We start from the raw sequence: 21,744 nt of genomic DNA, 5'->3' as shown, positions 1-21,744 counted from the left end.
CCTCTATCCATCATAATCTCTATCTACCGTCCACCTCACGTGTCACCTATGTCGTCACAAACTCACAACGTGTTTCTTGTTCTATTCGTCTAAAAAAACCTAACGCTCTATCTACTCCTATTTCAACCCTCACTCTACTTCATTTCACTACCTCCATCATCACACAATCATCTTAATCTTGTCTCACCTTCCCTCGCTCCTATATTATATTAAACACTAAATCAGTAAACCCTAAACTATTAAACCCTAACTTAGCTACTTCTTATCATTAATTCTAACCTCATCTCACCACCATCATTCATGTCTTCCTTCACCTTAAGCTCTGGTTCTACTCACTTGATAGAAATCCATTACTAGTATGATACTCGTCCCATCTTCTTAAATTACTAGCTCTATCATGATTATTATCTTCGCCCACTGATTATCTCTCACGCTATACATAATCCTTCACACCTTCTAGAATTCACCCTTCGAAAGAGCTATTTCCCTAAGATATGTTCCATGTGGAGACGACCCTTGCTTATCGCTATCTATATAAATTAATCATAAGTAAAGGTTCATAAATATTATTGATAAAACTCAAATTCCCAACGATGTAAAATTTTGCTAAGTTTGAGTTTATGAATTGGTGCCTTTGACTGGGAACAGTTGCTAATAGGGATTTTACGTTCTTGTTTGGTGATTATATTTTGTTTACTTAACCTCTATTTATATTACATCAATGCATTAAATTTCAGTTACACCCCATGAGAAGGCATGTTTCTATTTTCTAGTTTCATTATTTATTTAGCAATTTTGATACATTCTACGTGAAATGGCCGATAGAACCACAAACACATCGCGACTTAGGAAATAAAGTTGAATGGGGGGAACCTCTAATGATAGAGATACTAATGATGATATTTATGGTTATGAGATAAATGAGAATGTAGGACCGATGAATAGAAGATGAAGATTAAATGAATATTCCACACCTCTAATGAACCGCTAACCAAGATTAATCAAGATTATTAAATGACCAGTCCGGTCTGGTCTTCGTCCAGTCTAGGTAGGATTGGTCCTTTCGTGCGACCAGTGTGAAAAGAGGCTGATGTGTGGTCCAGTTTGATTTTCCGCAACGCACATCTAACAGTGCTACAGCACTTCGCACCACACATCGACCATGGTCGTGTGCGATGCGAATGTGTTAACATGTCGGGTTTTTTTAAAATGGAGATTGTGGCTGCGTTCCCTTGCTTCAAGCCATTTTTCCATTTCCCTCTTCCCTCTTCCCTTTTCCCTCTTGCATCTACCCTCTTCCATTGGCTGAAGACTCAAGCTTTGTTTACCTCGTCCGAAGCTCGAGAACTTTGTTGCCGAGTTCAATCAGCAAGTTGAAGACTTGAAGTTGCAGCCTTTCAGGTTAGATTTTTTTCAAATGTTCAGGCTAATATTGTGTTTAAAAATCAAACTGAATGTATATGAATTTTTTTCTTGTAGTTCAGCTGAACATTTCTGAGTATTTCTTCAGCTGAAGATTTGTAATCTCTCTTGGTCTAAACATGTATGTTGAATATTTATTTTACTTGCACTTTCTCATGGTTCAATACAGTCGATCTACTTGAATTATAACCAATAAGTTGTTTATCCTATCCAAAGATCTGATTTTAATCAGACCTCTGGACTGAAACAACATTAGAGCTATTTCAGTTTAAAATTGTTTTTTTATAAACGATGGTTCAATATAGTCAATCTACTTGAATTATAACCAATACTTTGTTTATCCCCTCAAAAGATCTGACTTTAATCAGATCTCTTCTCTCACGATGCTTCTCTCCTTCTCTTCTCCTCTCTTCTCCTGTCTCACTCACTTATATTCTCTTCTCTTCTCTCACTCTCTTGATCTATTCTCTTCTTTTTTCTTCTCTCACTCTCTTCTCTGCGCTCACTCTCTTCTCCTTTCTAGTCTCTCCTCTTTTCATCTCTTCAGTATTCAATTCCCTCACTCTCTTCTCTTTCTTCACCCTCCTCTTTTCTAGTCTCCTCTTTTTTATTCTCTCACTGTCTTATCCTCTTGTCTGCTCTTCTCCCACTCTCTTCTCTTCTGATCTGTCCTCTTCTCTCACTCTCTTCAGTCATCACTTCTCTCGGCCTCTTCTCTGCTGTCACTCTCTTCTTTTCTCTTCTAATCTACTCTGTACTCTTATCTCACTCTCTTCTCGGCTGTCACTCTCTTCTTTTCTCTTCTAGTCTACTCTGTACTTTTCTCTCACTCTCTTATCTGCTGTCACTCTCTTCTCTTCTGGTCTACTCTGTACTCTTCTCTCATTCTCTTCAGTCTTCAGTTCTCTCACTCTTTTCTCTGATGTCACTCTCTTCTCTCCTCTTCTAGTCTAATCTATACTCTTCTCTCACTCTTTTCTCTGCTATCACTCTCTTCTCTTATTCTCTGTACTATTCTCTCACTCTCTTTAGTCTTCAATTCTCTCATTCTCTTATCTGCTGTCACTCTTCTCTTCTAGTCTACTCTGTACTCTTCTCTCATTCTCTTCAGTCTTCAATTCTCTCACTCTTCTCTGATGTCACTCTCTTCTCTTCTAGTCTAATCTATACTCTTCTCTCATTCTCTTCAATCTTCACTTCTCTCACTTTCTTCTCTGATGTCAATCTCTTCTCTTCTAGTCTAATCTATACTCTTCTCTCATTCTCTTCAATCTTCACTTCTCTCACTTTCTTCTCTGCTGTCACTCTCTTCTCTTCTCTTTTATTTTCTCACTCTCTTCTCTTTTAGTCTCTCCTCTTCTCTTCTCTGAATGTTTCTCTTCTGGTCTCTCTTATTCTCTTCTCTCACTCTCGTCTCTTCTCTCCTTTTCTTCTCTTCTCTTCTCTCACTTTCTTCTCTTTTAGTCTCTCATGTTCTCTTCTCTCAATCTCTTCTCTTCTAGTTTAGTCTGTACTCTTCTCTCATTCTCTTCAGTCTTCGCTTCTCTCACTCTCTTCTCTTTTAGTCTCTCCTCTTCTCTTCTCCCAATATATTCTCTTCTAGTCTCTCCTCTTCTCTTCTCCCAATATATTCTCTTCTAGTCTCTCCTCTTCTCTTCTCCCAATATATTCTCTTCTAGTCTCTCCTCTTCTCTTCTCCCAATATATTCTCTTCTAGTCTCACTCTCGTCTCTTCTCTCCTTCTCTTCTCTTCTCCTCTAGTCTCTCCTCTTCTCTTCTCTCACTCTCTCGTCTTCTCTCCTTCTCTTATCTTCTCTTCTCTTCTCTTCTGGTCTACTCTGTACTCATCTCTCACTCTCTTCAGTTCTCTTCACTGTTGTCACTCTCTTCTCTTCTCTTCAGTTCTCTTCACTGTTGTCACTCTCTTCTCTTCTCTTCAGTCTTCAATTCTCACACTCTCTTCTCTGCTGTCACTCTCTTCTCTTCTCTTCAGTCTTCAAATCTCTCACTCTCTTCTCTTTTAGTCTTTCCTCTTCTCTTCTCTCATTCTCTTCTTTTCTAGTCTCTTGTCTTTTCTTCTCTCACTCTATTGTCCTCTCTCGCTCTCATCTCTTCTCTCCTTCTCTTCTTTTCTCTTCACCCTCTCCACTTCTCCCACTCTCTTCTCTTCTCTTCCCCTCTCTTCTCTTCTCTAATCCCCTTCCTCCTCTCCCTCTCTTCTCTCTCTCTCTCTCCTCTAACTCTCTGGCATTCTCTCACCGAATGTTTAGTAGGGAAAGAGTTACCCCTCCTGAAATAAGCATCATGAAGAGAGGAGTTGCCCCCTCCTCCGTGGATAACAAAACCTTGGGGAAAGAGAACCTGAACTGACCGCTTCACAGATGCTTTTCCCATCTCAATTTTCTTATAACCGTTAGGACAGAAGACAGTGAATCCTCACATGGCCCGGAGTTTACAATAATGGCTGTGGATAATGAGTTAAACGATAGTGGCGTAAACAGAAAACAGAAAAAGCCCCGCCTTAATAGATGCGATGCGTTATGGTACTTCACGTCTCTTGAACGACAGAAATTCAGATGCAACATATGCGGTGTAATTGTAGACTGAAGCAAATATCTAAGCAACACTCTTTTGTAATTGGAGACATGTGGAAAGATTTCGTCGAAAAGTGTTCGCATCCTTGAAGGGAAAGGGAAAAAGAGTTCAAACGAAGTGGTCAATAGCTGAATATTTTGATGCAAAAGGTAGTGAGGGGCAATATTATATTGGTCGTACGATAGGGAATACGAAGCAAGAGTTGGTGCACTTCATATGTCTTTCCGATTCACTGTGGACAATAGTTAGGAATAAGTACTTCATCAGATTTCTATCTTACATCGCACACAAAGAGATATCTATTTCATCACTATGGGCTATCAAAGCCAAAGCACATGCTCTTTACAAGGATATGAAAAAAAATATACGGCAGAAATTTGTCGACGTTGCTCATGTATCACTAACACGTGACACGTGGACTTCTGAGAACAGCATTGCATTCTTAGGGCTGATAGTGCATTGGGTGGACACAGCGGAAACTGTGTGAGTGTGTGCTTGGGATATGCCAATTGAAAGTACCCCACACTGGGGAAAACCTGAGTGCAAGTGTCCTCCAAATTTGGGCAGAGTTTGACTTGACATCGAAAGTATGAATAAAATTTTCATCAATAATAGTTTGTACGCTGTCATTCTCACATTTATGATGTAATTTTACACATATGTGCGCAGTAACCACCGACAATGCATCAAATAATAAGAAAATGATTACTACTCTAGAAGATGAATTAAAGCAAGTGAAACCTCATTTCACTGCGAGTAGGCACATGTTAAGCGTGACACACATGATCAAACTTGTAGTCTAAGGTGGGCTGAGCTCACTACAGGTTACCGAGGCACCATCAGAGCATGTCATTCTGGATGATATTTATAGTCTTGGCGCCAATGACATTAAAGAGTTCAACCCATATGATGACTTTGATTCATCTACGTTGGGTAACGTAGTGCTCCGGCTGAGGGACACTGTGACTGCAATACATGTGTTGACAAACACGACGAGCTTTATGTATCATTGTGCAAGTAGTTTGGCTTACCAAGCCAGAAGAAGATCCCCTTAGAATTCATCTCAAGGTGGAATTCAACGTATGAGATTCTTGTCACGAGCGTCGAAAAGAGAGATATTCTTGATGTCATGGTAGTGAATGTGTTGAAGAAGCATCTGCTGGTTGACAAAGAGTGGTAGATGATCAAGGATTTTGCAGGGGTACTGTAACCCCTTGTGATGGCTACTGCCCTCACTTGTCAATCTAAGTCACCAATGGCAAATGAAAACATTGTTATCCACATAGATATAACAAGACATCTCGATAGTGTCATGCACAAAATCTGAGACTCAACCATGTTTCAAGTAAATAGTGTCATCTCATCAAGGTAACAGACTACAATGCTTGTCTAGCAATGAAGACCAAGCTGACTAAATATTCAACCATCCTAACTTCCAACTTCGCCTTCACCGTTGCTACGCTCATTGATCCATCCATGAAGGTACAGTTAATTGATAGTGACTACCGAGACAAAGTCATCAGTTATGTGAGGAATTTATTAGCTACATGAGGGAAGAAATGATCAAAACATGGCTGATTTAGTTTCTTCTATGTGTTTTCGTCCGGCTAGGAAAACCACAACTTTTTTAGTGAAGCACTTGACGAGTTGTTGCCAGATAATGATCATACACCAACCTCTGATCCACTGCACGAGCTAGATGTCTACATTAGCTCACCTCCTATCGAGGTGACAGAACTGTTAGATTGGTGGAAGGTCACATGTGAGCACTCATATCTAGGTTTAGCAGTAATCGCGAAGGAGTTATTATCAGTCTTGGCGACCAGTGCACCCTCAAAGAGATTTTTCTCCACCGGACTTGTCGTCATCAACTACAAGTGAACAAGGTTGACAATGGAAAGTATCTAGCTACTCATGACACTGAAGTGTTGGCGACGAGCGGATGAGGATGTCAATGATGGTAGCGACAAAGATGATGAAGATAGTGAAAAGGATCCAAGGATTGATTATCATGTTGATCATTTGGAAAAATATTTTGTATACCTTTTGGTGACATGTCACAACATTTTGACTTGACTTTATTTATGTAAATATTTCATGATTCATTTCTATTTTCTCCAAATTTTTCCATCCATAATACGACAAAATTTCCCTGAGTTTTATAACCACTGTAATTATTATCTAGTTTGAGGTGGAATTAAATAATCATAAATTAAATAATCATAAATAATCATAAATCATAATAATCATAAACTCAGAATGATTATAAGCTTTACAACCACTATAATTACTATCTAGCTTCAGGTGGAATTTACTAATAAGCAATTTAATCTCTCAATCATAATATTGTTTCTAATAATAAGCCCACACCTAACACCTATGTTCCTAAAATTTTGAACATAATGCCGTGAGTTTTACAACCACTATAATTATTATCTAGTTTTAGATTAAATTAAATAATAAGCAATTTAATCTCTAAATCATAGGCCCACCTAACACCTATGTTCCAATAATTTTGAACATAATGCCCTAAGATTTAACACCTTGGTTCCAAAAAATTTGAACACAATGCTATACATTTTAACAAATAATGTACGTAAAAAATCTAACATAATGCCCTAACTTAGGGCCCCTTAATTTGAGTATCATTATAACTGTTCTCAAATAATTAAAAAGTAGTTTTTGAATTACTTTCACAATTATGAAATGAATTTCAAAGCAATGATTAAATTATGCAGATGTTATATATTACAATATGAACTTTGAAGCATGTTATATATATGTACAACCCAAATGAAATTTAAAATCATGACTTCAAAAGTGCAGTACTATGACGGCATATTATCTCCTCGCGAGCAGAAGAAAAAAGAATAGAGGAGCTTGAGTATTGAGGTTTTGCGATAGGGTTTTTTATCTCGTCTCGAAATGAAACTTATTCCTCTCAGCCCATCTCCCATACCCAGACATAGAATCAAAGAAAGATGAGTTCTTTCGTCTTTTTTCTCTAATTTTCTTGATTGTTTCATCAATTTGCCACCTTTCTTTATATGAAAATTTAAAAAGGACACTAATGGGCTTCAAATGCGCAAATTTGTGCGACGTGCGATGCGATTTAGTCGCACAAATTTACACCGGCCATCGAACAGAGATTTCGTGCGATTGAAAAATCGCACGCTGGACGAAAAATTCGGACCAGACCGCACGACCAACCCTAGTTCTTGGTTTAGGTTTTTGCTAGAATTGGACCCAGACCAGACCAGACTGGTCCTTTATCGGACCGAGACCGGAACGAGACTAGGCCGAACTTCAAGTCTAGGTTACAGTTTTTGCTAAAACTGAACTGGTCTAGGTTACCGGACCGGTGCGATCCTTTGCTAGACCGAGACCAGATGAAACTTCAGGTTAAAGTTTAAGTTTTTGCTAGAAACTGGACTGAGGCAGTAATCTTCCTTAAATACATTTAATACGGTTCAGTCTTAAGTTCATTACTGTAACCGGACCGAACAGTTCGGTTCGCACAAAAACCGAACCGGTCGGTTCGGTTCGGTTCGGTTCGATCGATTTTCGGTCGGACCGTGTCCTTCGCTACTATATTTCTGTTCCTTCTCTGAAGATCGTTCGTTCTCGCACGGCCTCGGCGAAATTCGGTCTATCAATCAGGAACAGGTACGTTCTGATCGTGTTACAGATCTTGGATGACATTCTCTGTTTCCCTAAAGATTTTGAAATAGTTTAGATGTTCTCTTTCTCTGTTTCCATCAAAAAATTCGTTTTTCTGGAGATCTGACTTGGCTTTTCCGGAACCCATTCTTCCCAAATCTTTCCTCGTTCTTTGCATAATTTTTTTTGTTCGAAGACTCTATTTTTAGTGATGGGTTCCTTTCGATTTTTTTTAACTCGTTCTCTCTCTAGGGCTTCTCCTAGGTATTTGTGATTACTCGGGAAATCGTCGATTATCGCTCGTCAGGACAAATTTCTTTTAGGGGTGAAATAATTTTTGTCATTTTTTTGTTAATTTTGTGTACGTTTTAACTCTCAATCGTTGCTAGAAAGCTGGCTATTGATTCTGGATTGAGAAACGATGCGAATTGTCCCGCTGTGGAACCTGTTTATCTCTTACTGTCTTCCCTACGATTTTTTTCCTCCTTCATAATACTGTTTTACTGAATTCTTCTTAATATTGTACGATTTGTACCTATTCGATTCAATTCAACACGTATTTCATCGGTTTTTTTGTTATTATTCTTATTAATCAGTTTTGTGGTGCACGAACACCAGTCATACAATTATTAGTAAGTTTTGTCACTTGAGCCTTTTGTTTTTTTCGGTACATATAGCTTCTCAATTTAGGCCTTGTGTGAAATATGTGAAATTCATCTTAAGACTCGACTGGGCATCAGTATTTCGATCAAGTATTTCAACGTACTAAACTCCGATTTTTTTTCCCGCTAGAACTCATGAATCAAGCGGAAAGAGTTGATTTTTATTATTATGGTTGATTTCATTTTCATGTAATTATTTTTGAGTTTTATTAGGCTTTAATCCTCCTACATTTATTCTTATGATCTTTTCAGTCCCACTCTCGTTTAACCCATCTTATTGTTATTCATAGTCACAATAATCACAGTTGCTGGGGAGTTTCCATGAACTAGTGTTTCTGAAAATGAGAAATTTTAGTTGCCGATTTGAATTTTTACATTATTTCAGAGGATTCATTGATAGAATGGAAATAATGAGAGATGGAAATAATGCCGATATGATTCATTGATGCTTTATTGTGAAAGGGGTAATTTGCGGAGGATACGAAACAAGTCTAGAATTAAAATTAAGATCGCACTTTTCATAAAAAATAAATTAAGATCGCTATATATGTAGTAGTGTTTGCCCGTCCCGATACCGGTACCGGATGCCGGTATCGGGACGGATGCTGTACCGGATACCGGAAAGGCAATTTTCGGTATCCAGTTTTTTCGACATCCGGTTATCGGATATCGGTATCGGATATCGGCTGCTACAGTGTTGATATCCGATACCGATATCCATCCCGATTCGGCATCTGTCTCCGTCTCAAGGGGACAGATGCCGGTACTGGATATCGGATGCGGATATCAGTTTTCGATATCCGCATCGAATTATTTATCTCTCTCTTTCACTCGTTCCTTCTCTCTCTCTCGCACTCGTTCTCCCACTCTCTTTCGCACTCGAATTATTTATCTCGCTCTCTCTCGCACTCGTTCTCTCTCTCTCTCTCTCTTTCGCACTCGTTCTCGCTCTCCCTCTCTCTCTCTCCCTCGCACTCGTTCTCTCTCTCCCTCTCTCTCTCTCCTGCACTCGTTCTCTCTCTCTCTCTCTCCCTCTCTCTCTCTCTTTCGCACTCGTTCTCGCTCTCCCTCTCTCTCTCTCTCGCACTCGCTCTCTCTCTCTCTCTCTCTCTCTCTCTCTCTCGCACTCGTTTTCGCTCTATCTCTCTATCTCTTCTCTCTCCCTCTCTCCCTCCTGCTCTAGCTTTTCATGCCTCTGTCTCTCTAAAAATATGAGAAGAATATTCAAGCCACGTTTCTCTGACCTAAAATTTTAGTCCGTTGGCCTGGCATCTCACATATCGTAGAGGCATAGCTATTATTTTAATGATTAATAGATCAAGACCTCATTTAATATATACTAGTAAAAGTTTCTAAAATCTCCCATGTGGGATAACTGGATTCAGAGTTTACGTTAACTTTGAATCCTATTATCCCATATGGAAAAAAAATAAATTTGCACACCATATAATAAGGGGCATTGACTAAATATCAAAATAAATTATTGTGGTCGAAATCCGATATCCGATATTCGATATCGGTTTTTCGATATCTGGATATCGGCTTTCCGATATCCGGTATCCGATACCTTCTTCGTCCTCACCCCCCGATATCCGGTACCGATATCCGTCTACCCCTGATAGACGGATATCGCCCGATATCCGATATCCGGAACCGTCCCATTTTTTTCCGGATATCGGATATCGGTTGTCCGATACCGGACATCGGACGGATATCGGGACGGCGAACACTAATATGTAGATGAAGAATCAAGCCATCTATGGGTAATTTGCGGCTGTCTTAACTTGTTCTCTGAGATCCATAACCCTGTCAGCAGAAAAAGAAAAAAATTGCTGAAAAAATTAACCTAACTCCTTAAAGAGCTCACTTCATGCATTAACAAATCACAGATTAGAGGACTTACCATTGACAATTTTAAGCTTCTCATCGATCTTCTATTTGGAGTTACATTAGTTCTTAAATAGGGATAGGGACCTTCAGAAATGGAAATAGTATGATAGACCTACTTCTGACCGGTCAATATCCATTATTATTTATGTAGATCATGATTATTCCATTCATATTTCTTAAAGTCTTTCTTTTAATGTCAGATACTTGGGGATTCTGACCTACGTCCTATCTTGAATTCGAAGACTTGTTGGTTCTTTTTCGTTTTCATCTACAAATCAAGCAAAAGTTAATCAGATAGCAACGGATTAGGTGTAAGATCATTTTCTTATTCTTCTTATCCTACATATTTGAATGAATCAAACGGAGGTATGAAACACAGAGAACAGATGAAGACAGAGTTATGGACCAACTGATTAAGTGCCCACAAGACTTATTGAGATTTGGAAATCGTAAAAATAGAACCCTAAGAAATAGAAATCATAATGATACCATTACGTCTGACAGGTCTTTATCCGTTGTTATTTATGTAGCTCATAATTATTCGAATTGTGGTACTCAAAATCTTTCTTGACAGACAAATACTATGGGATTCTTACCTACATCCTATCTTGACTTCAGAGATTTGTTGTTTCTTTTTGGTTGTCTTGTAATCTATGAACCAAGAAACTCTAAGTATCTCTTATTTAATAAACTCGTCCATCAAACGTAAATGAATTTGATGGAGTTCTGCGTTGCAGAGAATAGAGATGGCTCATAATTATTCGAATTATGGTACTCAAAATCTTTCTTGACAGACAAATATTATGGGATTCTAACCTACATCCTATCTTGACTTCAGAGATTTGTTGTTTCTTTTTGGTTGTCTTGTAATCTATGAACCGAGCAACTCTAAGTATCTCTTACTTAACAATCTTGTCCATCAAACGTAAATGAATCTGATGGAATTCTGCGTCGCAGAGAATCGAAGAAGAAGATAGAGATGGCTGGGGCCCACAAGATCGCGCATGCTACTCTGAAGGGACCAAGTGTGGTAAAGGAGATTATTATTGGTACGACCCTGGGACTCTTTGCTGGTGGACTATGGAAAATGCACCATTGGAATGAGCAGAGAAAGGTCAGGGCCTTCTATGACATGCTTGACAGGGGTGAGATCAGTGTCGTTGTTGAGGAGTAACTGAGCTGGTTCAGTTATTTGGTCTTCTTTCACTTTCTTATCATAATCACCACCCTTTTCTCTCTGTTTTTCAAATGACGGAGGTGTGAGAAATGCTTACATTGTTGGGTACTTCTCGTATTAAGTTTTCCTTTCTCAAGTTTATGAAAATATTAAAGAATTTTTTAAACCCTTCTCTTAAGTTTGATAGGTAGTTGCTATTTTGATTACCATTCTGAAGAATATTTTGCTGCCTCTTATTGGACAACATTTGGTCTTTGGGTTTTTGATCTTATGATCTTCTCCCTCTCTTCCACTGTCACACGGTGAGGTTAGTCGGTCTTTTTTCACTTTATTATCATAATGATCACCCTTTTCTCTCCGTTCCTCCAATGATGGAGGTGTGGAAAATACTTGCATTGTTGGCTTTATTCTCATTGTAATATCTTATTCTGTGAGTTTAAGAAAAAACTATAAAGGCTTTGTTAAACCATTCCCCAAAGATTAATAGGTAATAGCCTCTTTCTCTCTGTTTTCTGAAGGATAGCGGTGTGAGAAATACTCGCATTGTAGGTTTTTTCTCATAATAATATTTTCTTCCGTAATTTTATGAAAACGCACAGACGGGTTTGTTGAAATTTTCCCTGAAGCTCGTTTTTTGAATGATAGAGGTGTGAGAAATAGGCGCATTGTTGTATTTTTCTCATAATATGCTTTTTTTCATATATTTATGAAAAACAAAATGTTTTTTAAACCTGTCCCCGTAACTTGGTATTTAATTTCCCTTTTTTTTCTATGTTTTCTGAATGATGGAGGTGTGAGAAATAGTTGCATTGTTGGATAAGTTTCATGATAAACTTTTGTTCCGTAAGTGTATGAAAAAAAGAAAGGGTTTTTTGAAGCCCCGCCCTGAACCTTGATCGGTAATTGCCATTTTGGTTATCATTCCATATTTTCTGAAGAATAGCTGGAAAATGCTGCATCTAATCGAACATCATGTACTTTTTTTGAAGAATTTTATCGTTGGATTTCAAATCTTTTAAAATTTCTTTTGTCTTGATCTTCATTTTAAGAAAGGAGAGAACGAGTTGAACTGCCTAGGAGAACATAGATTTGAATATTTTGTTTTTGTTTATTGTTTGTGGGAGAATGTGTCCTGGTCAACATGGAAAAGGATGAGGGTTTTTTTATGCTTGCCCTTCTGCTCCTAAAGTCCTGCATCATTAATCTGCCTTTTATTTGTTGTTTATTCGCTTCGCTCCTGCTCATAAACTCGCGCCTTCATTCTTTCTCGCGTGAGAGAGAGATAAGAGTAATATGGGTAGAAAGCTCTAGGAGTTTGCTTAAAGCCATTCAAGTTCTTTTTATGAGAGGGTAGAAAGCCTTTAATTTATCGATCCATTATTGGTTTTTTTGGGAAAAAAATCTAGAAGATTGTGCTAAAATTTGTACAGACCGAATTTTATTAACATTTTTCCAAGAGGTCAATTAGTATTGATCTAAATTAAAAATACAAAGTGATGATTATAGATGAATTCCAACATAAGTCAAGGTTCAAAATAAAGAGAGATGGAAGAAAATCAAGAATGAAAATGGGTCATAGTTGGCAGAACTATTTGAAATCAGAAAAAGCAAAAAGTATGAATGGTGGAAATGATTTTCATCCACATCAATGTGCAGATGGTTGAACATTTAACTGAAGGACATGGTCTGAATATTATCATTAAAAATACAAAGTGCTTCAAGAATGTGTCATTTTTGGGGATTCTGAAGATTTGTTTAATCTATAAAACAAATTGCAGATATTTAGATTACAGCTAACGGTATGTATTGCATCAAACCAATTGCTTCTTAACTAAACAACTAAGAAATAACAACACCGCAATCGTTTAACATTTGAGGGTAATGTGGGTGTTTATCTGAGTATCCATATTCTGATTGTAGCAGATCAAAGCAGTACCTTATGGTTAAGTGATATGTAATTTTTCACTTATTATTCATATTATGATCAAATCATCAACGTACGGAAAAACCTTAGATTAGTTGCTTTATATTTTTTCTCTTGATTTACTTTCAGGGTTTATTTTGCTTCTGTTTCAAAACTCTACACACTGGAACAGGTGAAAACAATAGTCACATTATGTGACCTCGACATCTATTTAAATGGGGAAATGCCTTTGAGTTTAATAAAGTTAACTCCCTGTCACATCAGTATATTACTGATTCACTAGAAAAGCGTTTGAACGTTTGAGTTTTGCAGTTCAATGTTTTCTTGATTGTGTGATCATAAGTAGAACTCGTACCATTGGTGTATTTTTTTATTATAGGCTGAAATGTGATGTCTTATAATGTCCTACTTTTGTTTGAAAGGCGGTTTATCATTGTCATATTTGTGTAATCTCAACTGTTGAAAACTATTAAAGGGTTGTTTTCATTACTGTATAAACCAGGTCCACATAAGAATTAAATGAACTTTGCCCTGATATGTATGCATGAAAATCATGAAACTATTTGGTCTAAATATTGGGCTACTAGCTTCATCCCAAGAAGTTAAGTGAATAAGTGAATACAAGGAAAATATCATGCATATCCATTGATATCATCAGTATGCATAGACTGATGTATTGAGAAATTAAAATTATGTCACATTAAAAACTGAAAAACTATCGAAGTTATGAATGTCTATAATAGGTATATCATGTGCATTTATGTACTTGATAACTTTAAAAAATTACCATCTTTATCAATTGAATATTTTCACAAAGCTGACATTCAAGGAGAGAACTTGTCATAAAATTTTCTTGCTTATAAAATTTTTAAGGCCTGGTTATTTTTCCTCTGTAAAAACAGCTAAAAAATATGCGATCCAATTTCATTCTGAACGACACTAATGATGATGAGTAAATTTTATAAACGCATTCGAACCATTAGCCATGGATAAAAGAGAGGTAATAACATGATTTTATTCGTCAAAAAAAATATATTATTCATGTATAAAACACTATCACATTTACGAATACTGACAAAATTGAAACCACACAGCAGCTGTCCTGTAATACAAAGGATTAAATGATTGATAACTCTCCCAAACAACAACTGATGTCGCTTGGATAAACGTTTGCATCATATAATTTTATTTTATTTACAAAATTTATATAAAAATTATAATGGAAATTGTTGTTGACATTTAATTTAATTAGCGTTTTGCAATATGCCATCCATTTTATATATTTTTCCCATCACCCATATTTTGTATCTACATATCATAGGATATTATTGATAAACTACTGATTCACTCTTGACTGTTTTATCACATTATCTAAGATCCATCGTGAATACAAGAAAGAAAAGGAGTGTATGAAAAGAGAAATAATCTGAAATAGATGAATGGAAAAATAGGGCCATAAATTGATGGCATAAATGAAGGGCTCAAGGAAAATTAATTTTCTAGTAGTTTCATCCCCAGTGATTTTATGTAGAGTCCCTAATTGCATTCTGCGAATCATCTCATGTCTCAATCAACAATGAGATCATCTTCCGTTCCATTCAAATGGATGAATTTAAGATACATAATTATATAATGATGAAGTGGATATAACTTTAAGTTATTTGAGCTTCATTTAGAAACTATATTCCCTTGTCACGCAGCCCACCCATGGAGAGAAAGATGAGATTGAGAAGTAAATTTTTCTCTCAGGTCCTAAGAGAAATGGGATAAATATGTTAAGTCCATAATATCTTTCAGTCATTATGCGTATTCTGAAACAGAGATATTGTTGTGAAAAATATAAAACCCTAAACAAATGTGTACAATGTAGAAAAATTAGACCAAGTTTCTTCCATTAATCATCCATCCAAAAAAAGATTGGCAAACATTTATGGAATGGATTGACACATTCCAAAGATGCATGCTCCTCTTCATTCTGTTCCATCTGCCAAGACTCTGCTCAGATAGAGATAGATAGAGGAGATGGAGAAATACAAAAAAGATTAAAAGTATAGAAAATTAGTCTAGAGACTCAAGTGCCTAGAATACAAATTCATGTAGTCATAATCCCCCCAGGGCTCCCATATCCCATATAGAAAATTAATCTAGCAGAAGAGAAATAAACAGTTTCCTCTCCACTTAACTATTTCCATGAGGATCCACCCAGCCTGATGACTTCCTCAGTTCCACTGTCCCTGGCAGCGTACCTCGCCCCCGTCCTTTCCTCCCCTTTCTCCGACCCATCACCGTATAAATCCTTCAGCTTTGCTAAATTACTGTTCACCGGCGGCGCCGCCGCCGCCTTGCTCTTCTCCTGGAATGGACTATGCCGCCGTTCCGTAGCACTCGCTCCACCGCTGTACCGGCTCCTGCTACTGCTTCTGCTGCGCCGCCGGTCTCGGATATCACGGCTGCTGCTACGGTCCCGGCGATCGCGGCGATCACGACTGCTGCTGCGGCTCCGATGCCGATCCTTTCGGTCTTGACGGTCCCGGCTGCGGCTGCGGCGTCTTTCTCGGGGGGAAGGCGAGCGGCGGCGCTCCCGCGACGGCGGCGGCTGGGAGCGGCGGACTGGGGAGGAATCACGGGTCGAGGCGCGGTGCGGGGCCCGTTGACCGAAGGAGACTGACAATGCGGCCTTTACTGATGGCGGCCGCCGAGCCATGTCCTCTCCCCCGTGTCGTGTCGACTCCCCTGTCGAGCCTGATGGCTTTGTTGGCAGCTTCATCTTCTCCAAGTTGGCCGTGATCTGACGGATAACTGGCACAGGGATGCGGGGAAAGAGAGTGTCGAAGTAGTACTGCCACATAACAAATGAAGATGTTCAGTAAAAAGGAACAGGGAATTTATATTTGAAATAATCTCAGCGACAAAATATGGCTTTTTCGGCAAGTAACTGGCTTATCCGGTTTAAATTCATTCAAGAAATAGGTAACTAAATTCTCCCAGCGAAGTTTAATTCAGCAGCAAAATTTGGCTTTTTTGGCAAATAATTTAGAGTTTTATCCGGTTTAAATTAATTCAAGAAATAGGTAACCAAATTCTCCCAGCGAAGTTTAATTCATTCGAAATTCCCGCCACCCACCAGATGAAAACAGTGAAGTTGACTTTGAAGGATAGAAGATTGCCCCAACATGAAAATATGGTAATTTTTAAGTCAAATAGGCAGTTTTTAGATTTTACAGTTTAGGCGAGGGCACTGGGGAAATTTGATTCTCCCAGCCAACGAATTGATATTTCACTGGTTTCAAAGCTCCACCAAAGGAAAACAGCGGAAAGATTGATTGTAGGAATAAGATCGCTTCTAAAAAAAAAGCTAATGTTCTTCTGGATGGAAAAAGCGATTTTTTATAAGTTGGGCACTTTGTCCAAGGAATGGGCAAAATCTAATGTTCCATTTGTCACGAATACCAATGAGAAGAAAGTCAAAATATAAATTAAACCTACAACACAAATAATAAGGAGCAGCCATTTTAAAGGAATGATGAAGTAAACTAAAGATTTATCCAAACTTTTCACGGCGAAGACTTTATGATTTCTAAAAGTAGAGTTCACTTTGCCCATTAAATACCCTACCAACGAACTGGAAAATTAGATTCTCCCGATTTAGGGTTTGATGATTCATTCGTGCAATCTCACAGTTTTTCTAATTATGGTGGTCTAACTATTAGTTCGTCTATGGTAGATAAGCTGAGGGTATTGAACACCACAGGGAGAGGAGATAATCAAACTCAGTTAACTACGGATAGGACTTATAATAAAATATAGTTAAATACTTGCTTCTAATAGGCATTAGTTCCATTTAAGAAAATATTTTACAGAGTCGGGGACGAACCTGACCAAGAAGAAGATCACGCACATAGACTCCCATCGTGGTCATTTTGCCGTTAGAACCCGGCGAAAACTCCTGATAATTCAAAGAAAAATCGAGTTTAGACGTCATTAATTCTCATTTGTGACACAATCTTTCGGCGAACCCCCTTAAAGAGAAAAAGCAAAACATGTGTCGCATAGGAAATATTATACAGCTAACTTAATCCATATGTAGAGGGAGAAATGGAGAAGAACCGGATAGAAGAAATTCAACGTGGGTCCCAACGTGGATGTAAAATCTCTTGAATTTAAATGTTGAGAACTTTCGTGGAGTAAAATTAAAATTGATTGGGCTAATTGAACCGTACGAGTATATATACAAATAAAAAAGGGCAGGAATGACGGACGCTTTAAAACAGTAATTTTGAATTAAACAAATGATGCAAACAGAATAAAAATGGAATGCAAAAAATGGAATGGACGCTTGAATTGCCTGAGGATCAATAAACAGCAGGAAGTTTGGATAAAGATTTTCTACATGACAGAGCAAGGTTACACCAGAGTAGAAAATGAAATGAGACTCACAGTAAGGTAAAAAAGTAAATTTAAAGGTTCTTAAATCACCAGTATATACACCCGACTACATATGTTAAAAAACAGAGCCCGTGACTAATCCTTGGCCCCTGATCTCTGAGAAAGCTGAAAAAAAACTCGTAACCCTGATAAGAGACAAGGACAAATGAAAAATCAAGGAAAATTAATTTACTTTTCAGTACAGCATTAACTAGCAGATGAGGATAAGAACCACATGAATCATATGAAGATTATTCGACTGATGAGAAATTAAGATTATAACAGATAAGATTAGGAATGGCGTACTGGATTTACATACTTCATCATCTTTGATATATGGCTCGCACCAATTCCAGAGAGTTTTTGGATCAGCAAGATAACGAAGATAGAGAAAGCCCACCTGCAGAAAACGTTGGATACGTCAACATATAGATGAGTTTCAACCGTTCATTCCACAATGAAGTATACTAGAGATTTTTTTTTTCAAAGCAAGTGTACTCAATTTAATATTGCTGAAACGCAGTACACCGACTTAAATGCAGAAATAAAAGTACTATTTTTTCGAGTTTTGATAGCGTAGAATAAACAATAAGCTGGCGAAAACAAATCAAAAAATATATGAGTTTCACCTGTTCAGCCCACGATTGATTATATTAGAAACCCAGAACATTGATGTCAATGCGAAATAAAGCAATATTTTTTCGATTTTTAATAATCATAGAAGAATTGATTAGCTTTTCGAAAAAACTTAACAAATGGATTGCGCTTACTTTTCACTGTTGGAAACGAATCTTCAGACAAGAAAATCGATTATACTGATGATTACGTTGGAGAAATGCGTGCACTGACTTCAATCCAGAATATAGAACTAATATCTTTCAGGCTTTCAATAATAATAGAATAACTAGTAAGTTATCAAAAGCGATGTTTTTCTTCTGTGCCATTAATAACCCATGAAATCCCAGGAATAACTGTATTCGGATGAACAGTCGATGAGGATCAAAATGGAAACAGTACTTCAAAGTACAGAGTGGAAAAAGGAAAAAAGGAACTCATAAAATAAAAAGGTCAATTCAAAACTAAAAAAATCCTTCTGAAACTCATTTAAAATAATGTATCTAAATAGAAAAGCAACTAAGAAAATATGAAAGGGAGTAGTCTTATTTTCACTCATAAGATGAAACATACAGAAAAGCATGAAAGGCAAACATACTTACAGCCCTGATATATGGAGAATCGGGATGCTTTAGCAGTCCATGCATTTGCTTGACAGTAAGTTTCATCGTAAAAAACTTGTACAGGAGACAAAATGCAGACGATGGTCCTCTACAATTACCAGTCATCCACGGCTCCACATGATCAACTTGGTTGTATACCTCGTCAATCACTTCGTGGTAAGTTTTCAAAGCATACAGCTCCTTGAAATAATCAGAAGAAAGTATATTCATACAAAGAACCTTCTCCAGCAGAGAATCAATCGGCTTTCCTGAAGTCTGAATCTCCATGTTTCCAGAAACAGATTTTAGAAGAACTGAAGGGACGCCCAACTGCAGATAGCCTTCAATAATCGAAAGATGAACTTAGAACCTACAATAGACACACAGCAGATGGTTACTTAGTAACATAATTTTTTTGAAACAGTAAAGACTTAATTTGCAGCTACTTCGGTACCCCGAATGAGAAAATTAAAAAGAGGTAAAAGCATCGAGGATAATCTTGATAAGTCAAGTTTTTGCTAAGAAAATATAACCGAGAAGACTGGAATAACTCTAATCGGGATGCCAGAGTCGGCTTCTGGGTGTTTCTAAAGGTGAATAAACGACAAAGAAGAGGAGATAAATCATATGTTTACTTCATTTCTGTCTCCCTGATTTTAATTGCGCAAGCATCAGAAAGACAGAAAGATGTGACTATTACAATCAATGCTAGTGGACGATTGCCTCTTCCATCGGGAGCTGGGGAGGAACAAAATGAAAATCGGGCCCGCAAAGCGATGAAAAAAAATCACTACAACATTGCCATCCAACCCAATCCAAGAAAAAAATTGAATTTCAACGTATTCAAGAAAAGGGTATCCTCATTTAAAAACTGTAAACCCTAATCGAAACAACACCCGGCATTCCTCTGCCATCCGAAGGGTTAATTCCCCACAAAACATCTAGCTCGATGAATACGGTCATAAAAATCGAAAAATCAAGCAAAATGGGGGCAAACAAACGAACCCAGGAAACTTTGCGATGAACGCAAACAACAGGAGGTGTTGCTCAAAGATCAAAAATTACCCACGCCATTAGGTTTCAGCGAAACGTGCCAGTTGCCGAGATTATACAACCCAAAGAAACAAAGCCGATCGAAGAACTTCAGCAGAGGAGGCCACCCCAGCTAGCGGAGAGGAGAGAGAGAGAGAGCGAGAGGAGAGAGAAAGAGAGGAGAGCAAGAGAGAGAATCAAATGAAGAAGAATACATCTATTGAGTGTTAAAGGATGTATATATGTCGAAATCTTAGAACTTTTTTCATATAGTATATATGAATATAATATATAACCTTATTTCTTATATTCTGAAATCAATCGACTTTAAGGGCTTTATATAAATGAGAATATAAGAGGTCTTCTTGTATGTAGTAGTATTATATGTCCTTTAATAATCTTATTTTTTATTTATGAAATCTATAGAGTTTTAGGGCTGTATATATGTAAGAGTATAGTGCACGATCGTCCAGGACTGGGCTTAAGGATGGGACGGGACAAAGATCCTCCCATTCTACATCCCAATTTTTAGAAGTTCGTCCAATTAGTCCCGTCCCAATTTTTAGAAGTTCGTCCATTCTACATCCGACGCCAAGGACGAGGCAGTTTCTAATTGGAGCTAAACAATTCCTAATTGGATACTACTGTACCTAAAGGTGCTAAACTATTCCTAATTTGAGCTACGGGTTCCACTTTAATTGATTGTTTTGTCAATGTGGTAGTGGTAGATTTCAAACCTTTTAATGGACCAATTCGAGAATATTTCGATGATAACAAAATTTTCAAAGATTGTGATTCGTACTCAGCTATCAGCTAAGCCCTATATATTCTTCTTTTTTTATGTCAGAGTTTAGATCTTGAAACCAGAGCAATATACAGTGCATACACTGACTGTGCATGAGCATTAGGCCACTCGGAATTTGTCACGTGGCACATCACGTGCATCGGCCAGCTGGAGCTCTTAGGCTCCTTAACTCCCATGAAACGCAGAAACTTTGATGTCCACCGGACAAGTCCCTAGACGGGATGGTTATTTTGTCCATGGATGATAAAAAATTTCCGTCTGGTGACTGGTGGACGATTCTACGTTCTGTAATTCGTTCAAATTCCCGGATGGGAGGATTTTTTCATCCATGAACGAAATAACCATCCCGTTCACGTTTGTGCACTGTATGTGAGATTAAAGATGATTAAATTGAGTGGGGATAATGGGCTTCAAATAGCCCAGTAAGTACAGAAATGACCCATTAAGGAGTTCCAAAGCCTCCGCAGTTTCCTAATTGCAAGTTTTCAAAGAGGATTGTTTGTGTACCGTCTTATTATATAAAGTAGTATTATATGTTCATTTAATATCCTCGTTTCTGATGGAGGACCATCCTAGAGACAGCACGACGGGATGACATCAACCAAGCCGAGCAGCTCGCGTCGATGCTCGCCACCCGGGGTTCAAGTACCCCGCGTAAGTATGGTCATTTCACTTACGTTTATTTTCTGTTTGTTGTATTTCTGGATTTTACGGATTGGGCCAATGTTGGGCCCCATCCTTTGTCTTTCCCTTTTATTTTCAATTGTATTTCAAATTTGTAAGGAGAGGCCAAACCACGTCTCGCGACAGTTCGTCTTCCCCCACGTTCACTTGGCACCCATCCTCACTATATAAGGGGATGGCATGCCCAAGGAACACTTGGAGTCATTTGTTGAAGAGTTTTCAAACTTGTGTCTCCCCTATCGTAGAGAGTA

General features: G+C 37.9%; 2 protein-coding genes and 1 long non-coding RNA gene across 13 annotated transcripts; 2 read left to right on the top strand and 1 right to left on the bottom strand.

Moving 5' to 3' along the window:
• The first annotated feature begins 1,103 nt into the window (after positions 1–1,103).
• Positions 1,104–1,586, top strand: LOC144702636 (uncharacterized). Its single transcript, XR_013581300.1, has 2 exons — positions 1,104–1,401; positions 1,480–1,586. It is a non-coding gene; the product is annotated as an uncharacterized LOC144702636 (long non-coding RNA).
• Positions 1,587–7,523: 5,937 nt separating this feature from the next.
• On the top strand, positions 7,524–11,572 carry LOC144702785 (putative cytochrome c oxidase subunit 5C-3). Of its 2 annotated transcripts, XM_078574834.1 has the most exons (3): positions 7,631–7,683; positions 10,430–10,540; positions 11,187–11,572. In XM_078574834.1, the coding sequence occupies exon 3, from the start codon at positions 11,209–11,211 to the stop codon at positions 11,401–11,403; it is 195 nt and encodes a 64-aa protein (XP_078430960.1). In that variant the 5' UTR covers positions 7,631–7,683; positions 10,430–10,540; positions 11,187–11,208; the 3' UTR covers positions 11,404–11,572. The 2 variants fall into 2 exon arrangements, with proteins under 2 accessions (XP_078430959.1, XP_078430960.1); XM_078574833.1 differs by lacking the exon at positions 10,430–10,540 and having other exon boundaries at positions 7,524–7,683.
• Positions 11,573–15,353: 3,781 nt separating this feature from the next.
• Positions 15,354–20,211, bottom strand: ATSRL1 (PRP38 family protein). Of its 10 annotated transcripts, none has more exons than XR_013581371.1 (6): positions 20,038–20,211; positions 18,973–19,342; positions 18,062–18,155; positions 17,807–17,901; positions 17,205–17,276; positions 16,101–16,169 (listed from the first exon to the last, which is right to left on the bottom strand). XR_013581371.1 is itself a non-coding variant. In XM_078574829.1 (5 exons), the coding sequence occupies exons 2-5, from the start codon at positions 19,258–19,260 to the stop codon at positions 15,513–15,515; spliced, it is 1,098 nt and encodes a 365-aa protein (XP_078430955.1). In that variant the 5' UTR covers positions 19,261–19,342; positions 19,978–20,211; the 3' UTR covers positions 15,354–15,512. The 10 variants fall into 10 exon arrangements, 5 of the variants coding, with proteins under 5 accessions (XP_078430955.1, XP_078430954.1, XP_078430956.1 ...); XR_013581370.1 differs by having other exon boundaries at positions 17,807–17,881; XR_013581374.1 differs by having other exon boundaries at positions 17,807–17,881; positions 18,075–18,155.
• Between the last annotated feature and the right edge of the window lie 1,533 nt (positions 20,212–21,744).

The sequence above is a fragment of the Wolffia australiana genome, chromosome 4 (assembly GCF_029677425.1).
Source record: "Wolffia australiana isolate 7733 chromosome 4, ASM2967742v1".
In the NCBI taxonomy this organism is placed as follows: domain Eukaryota; kingdom Viridiplantae; phylum Streptophyta; class Magnoliopsida; order Alismatales; family Araceae; genus Wolffia; species Wolffia australiana.
Note: the sequence above shows the minus strand (reverse complement) of the source record. Positions and strands in the feature narration are given on the sequence as shown.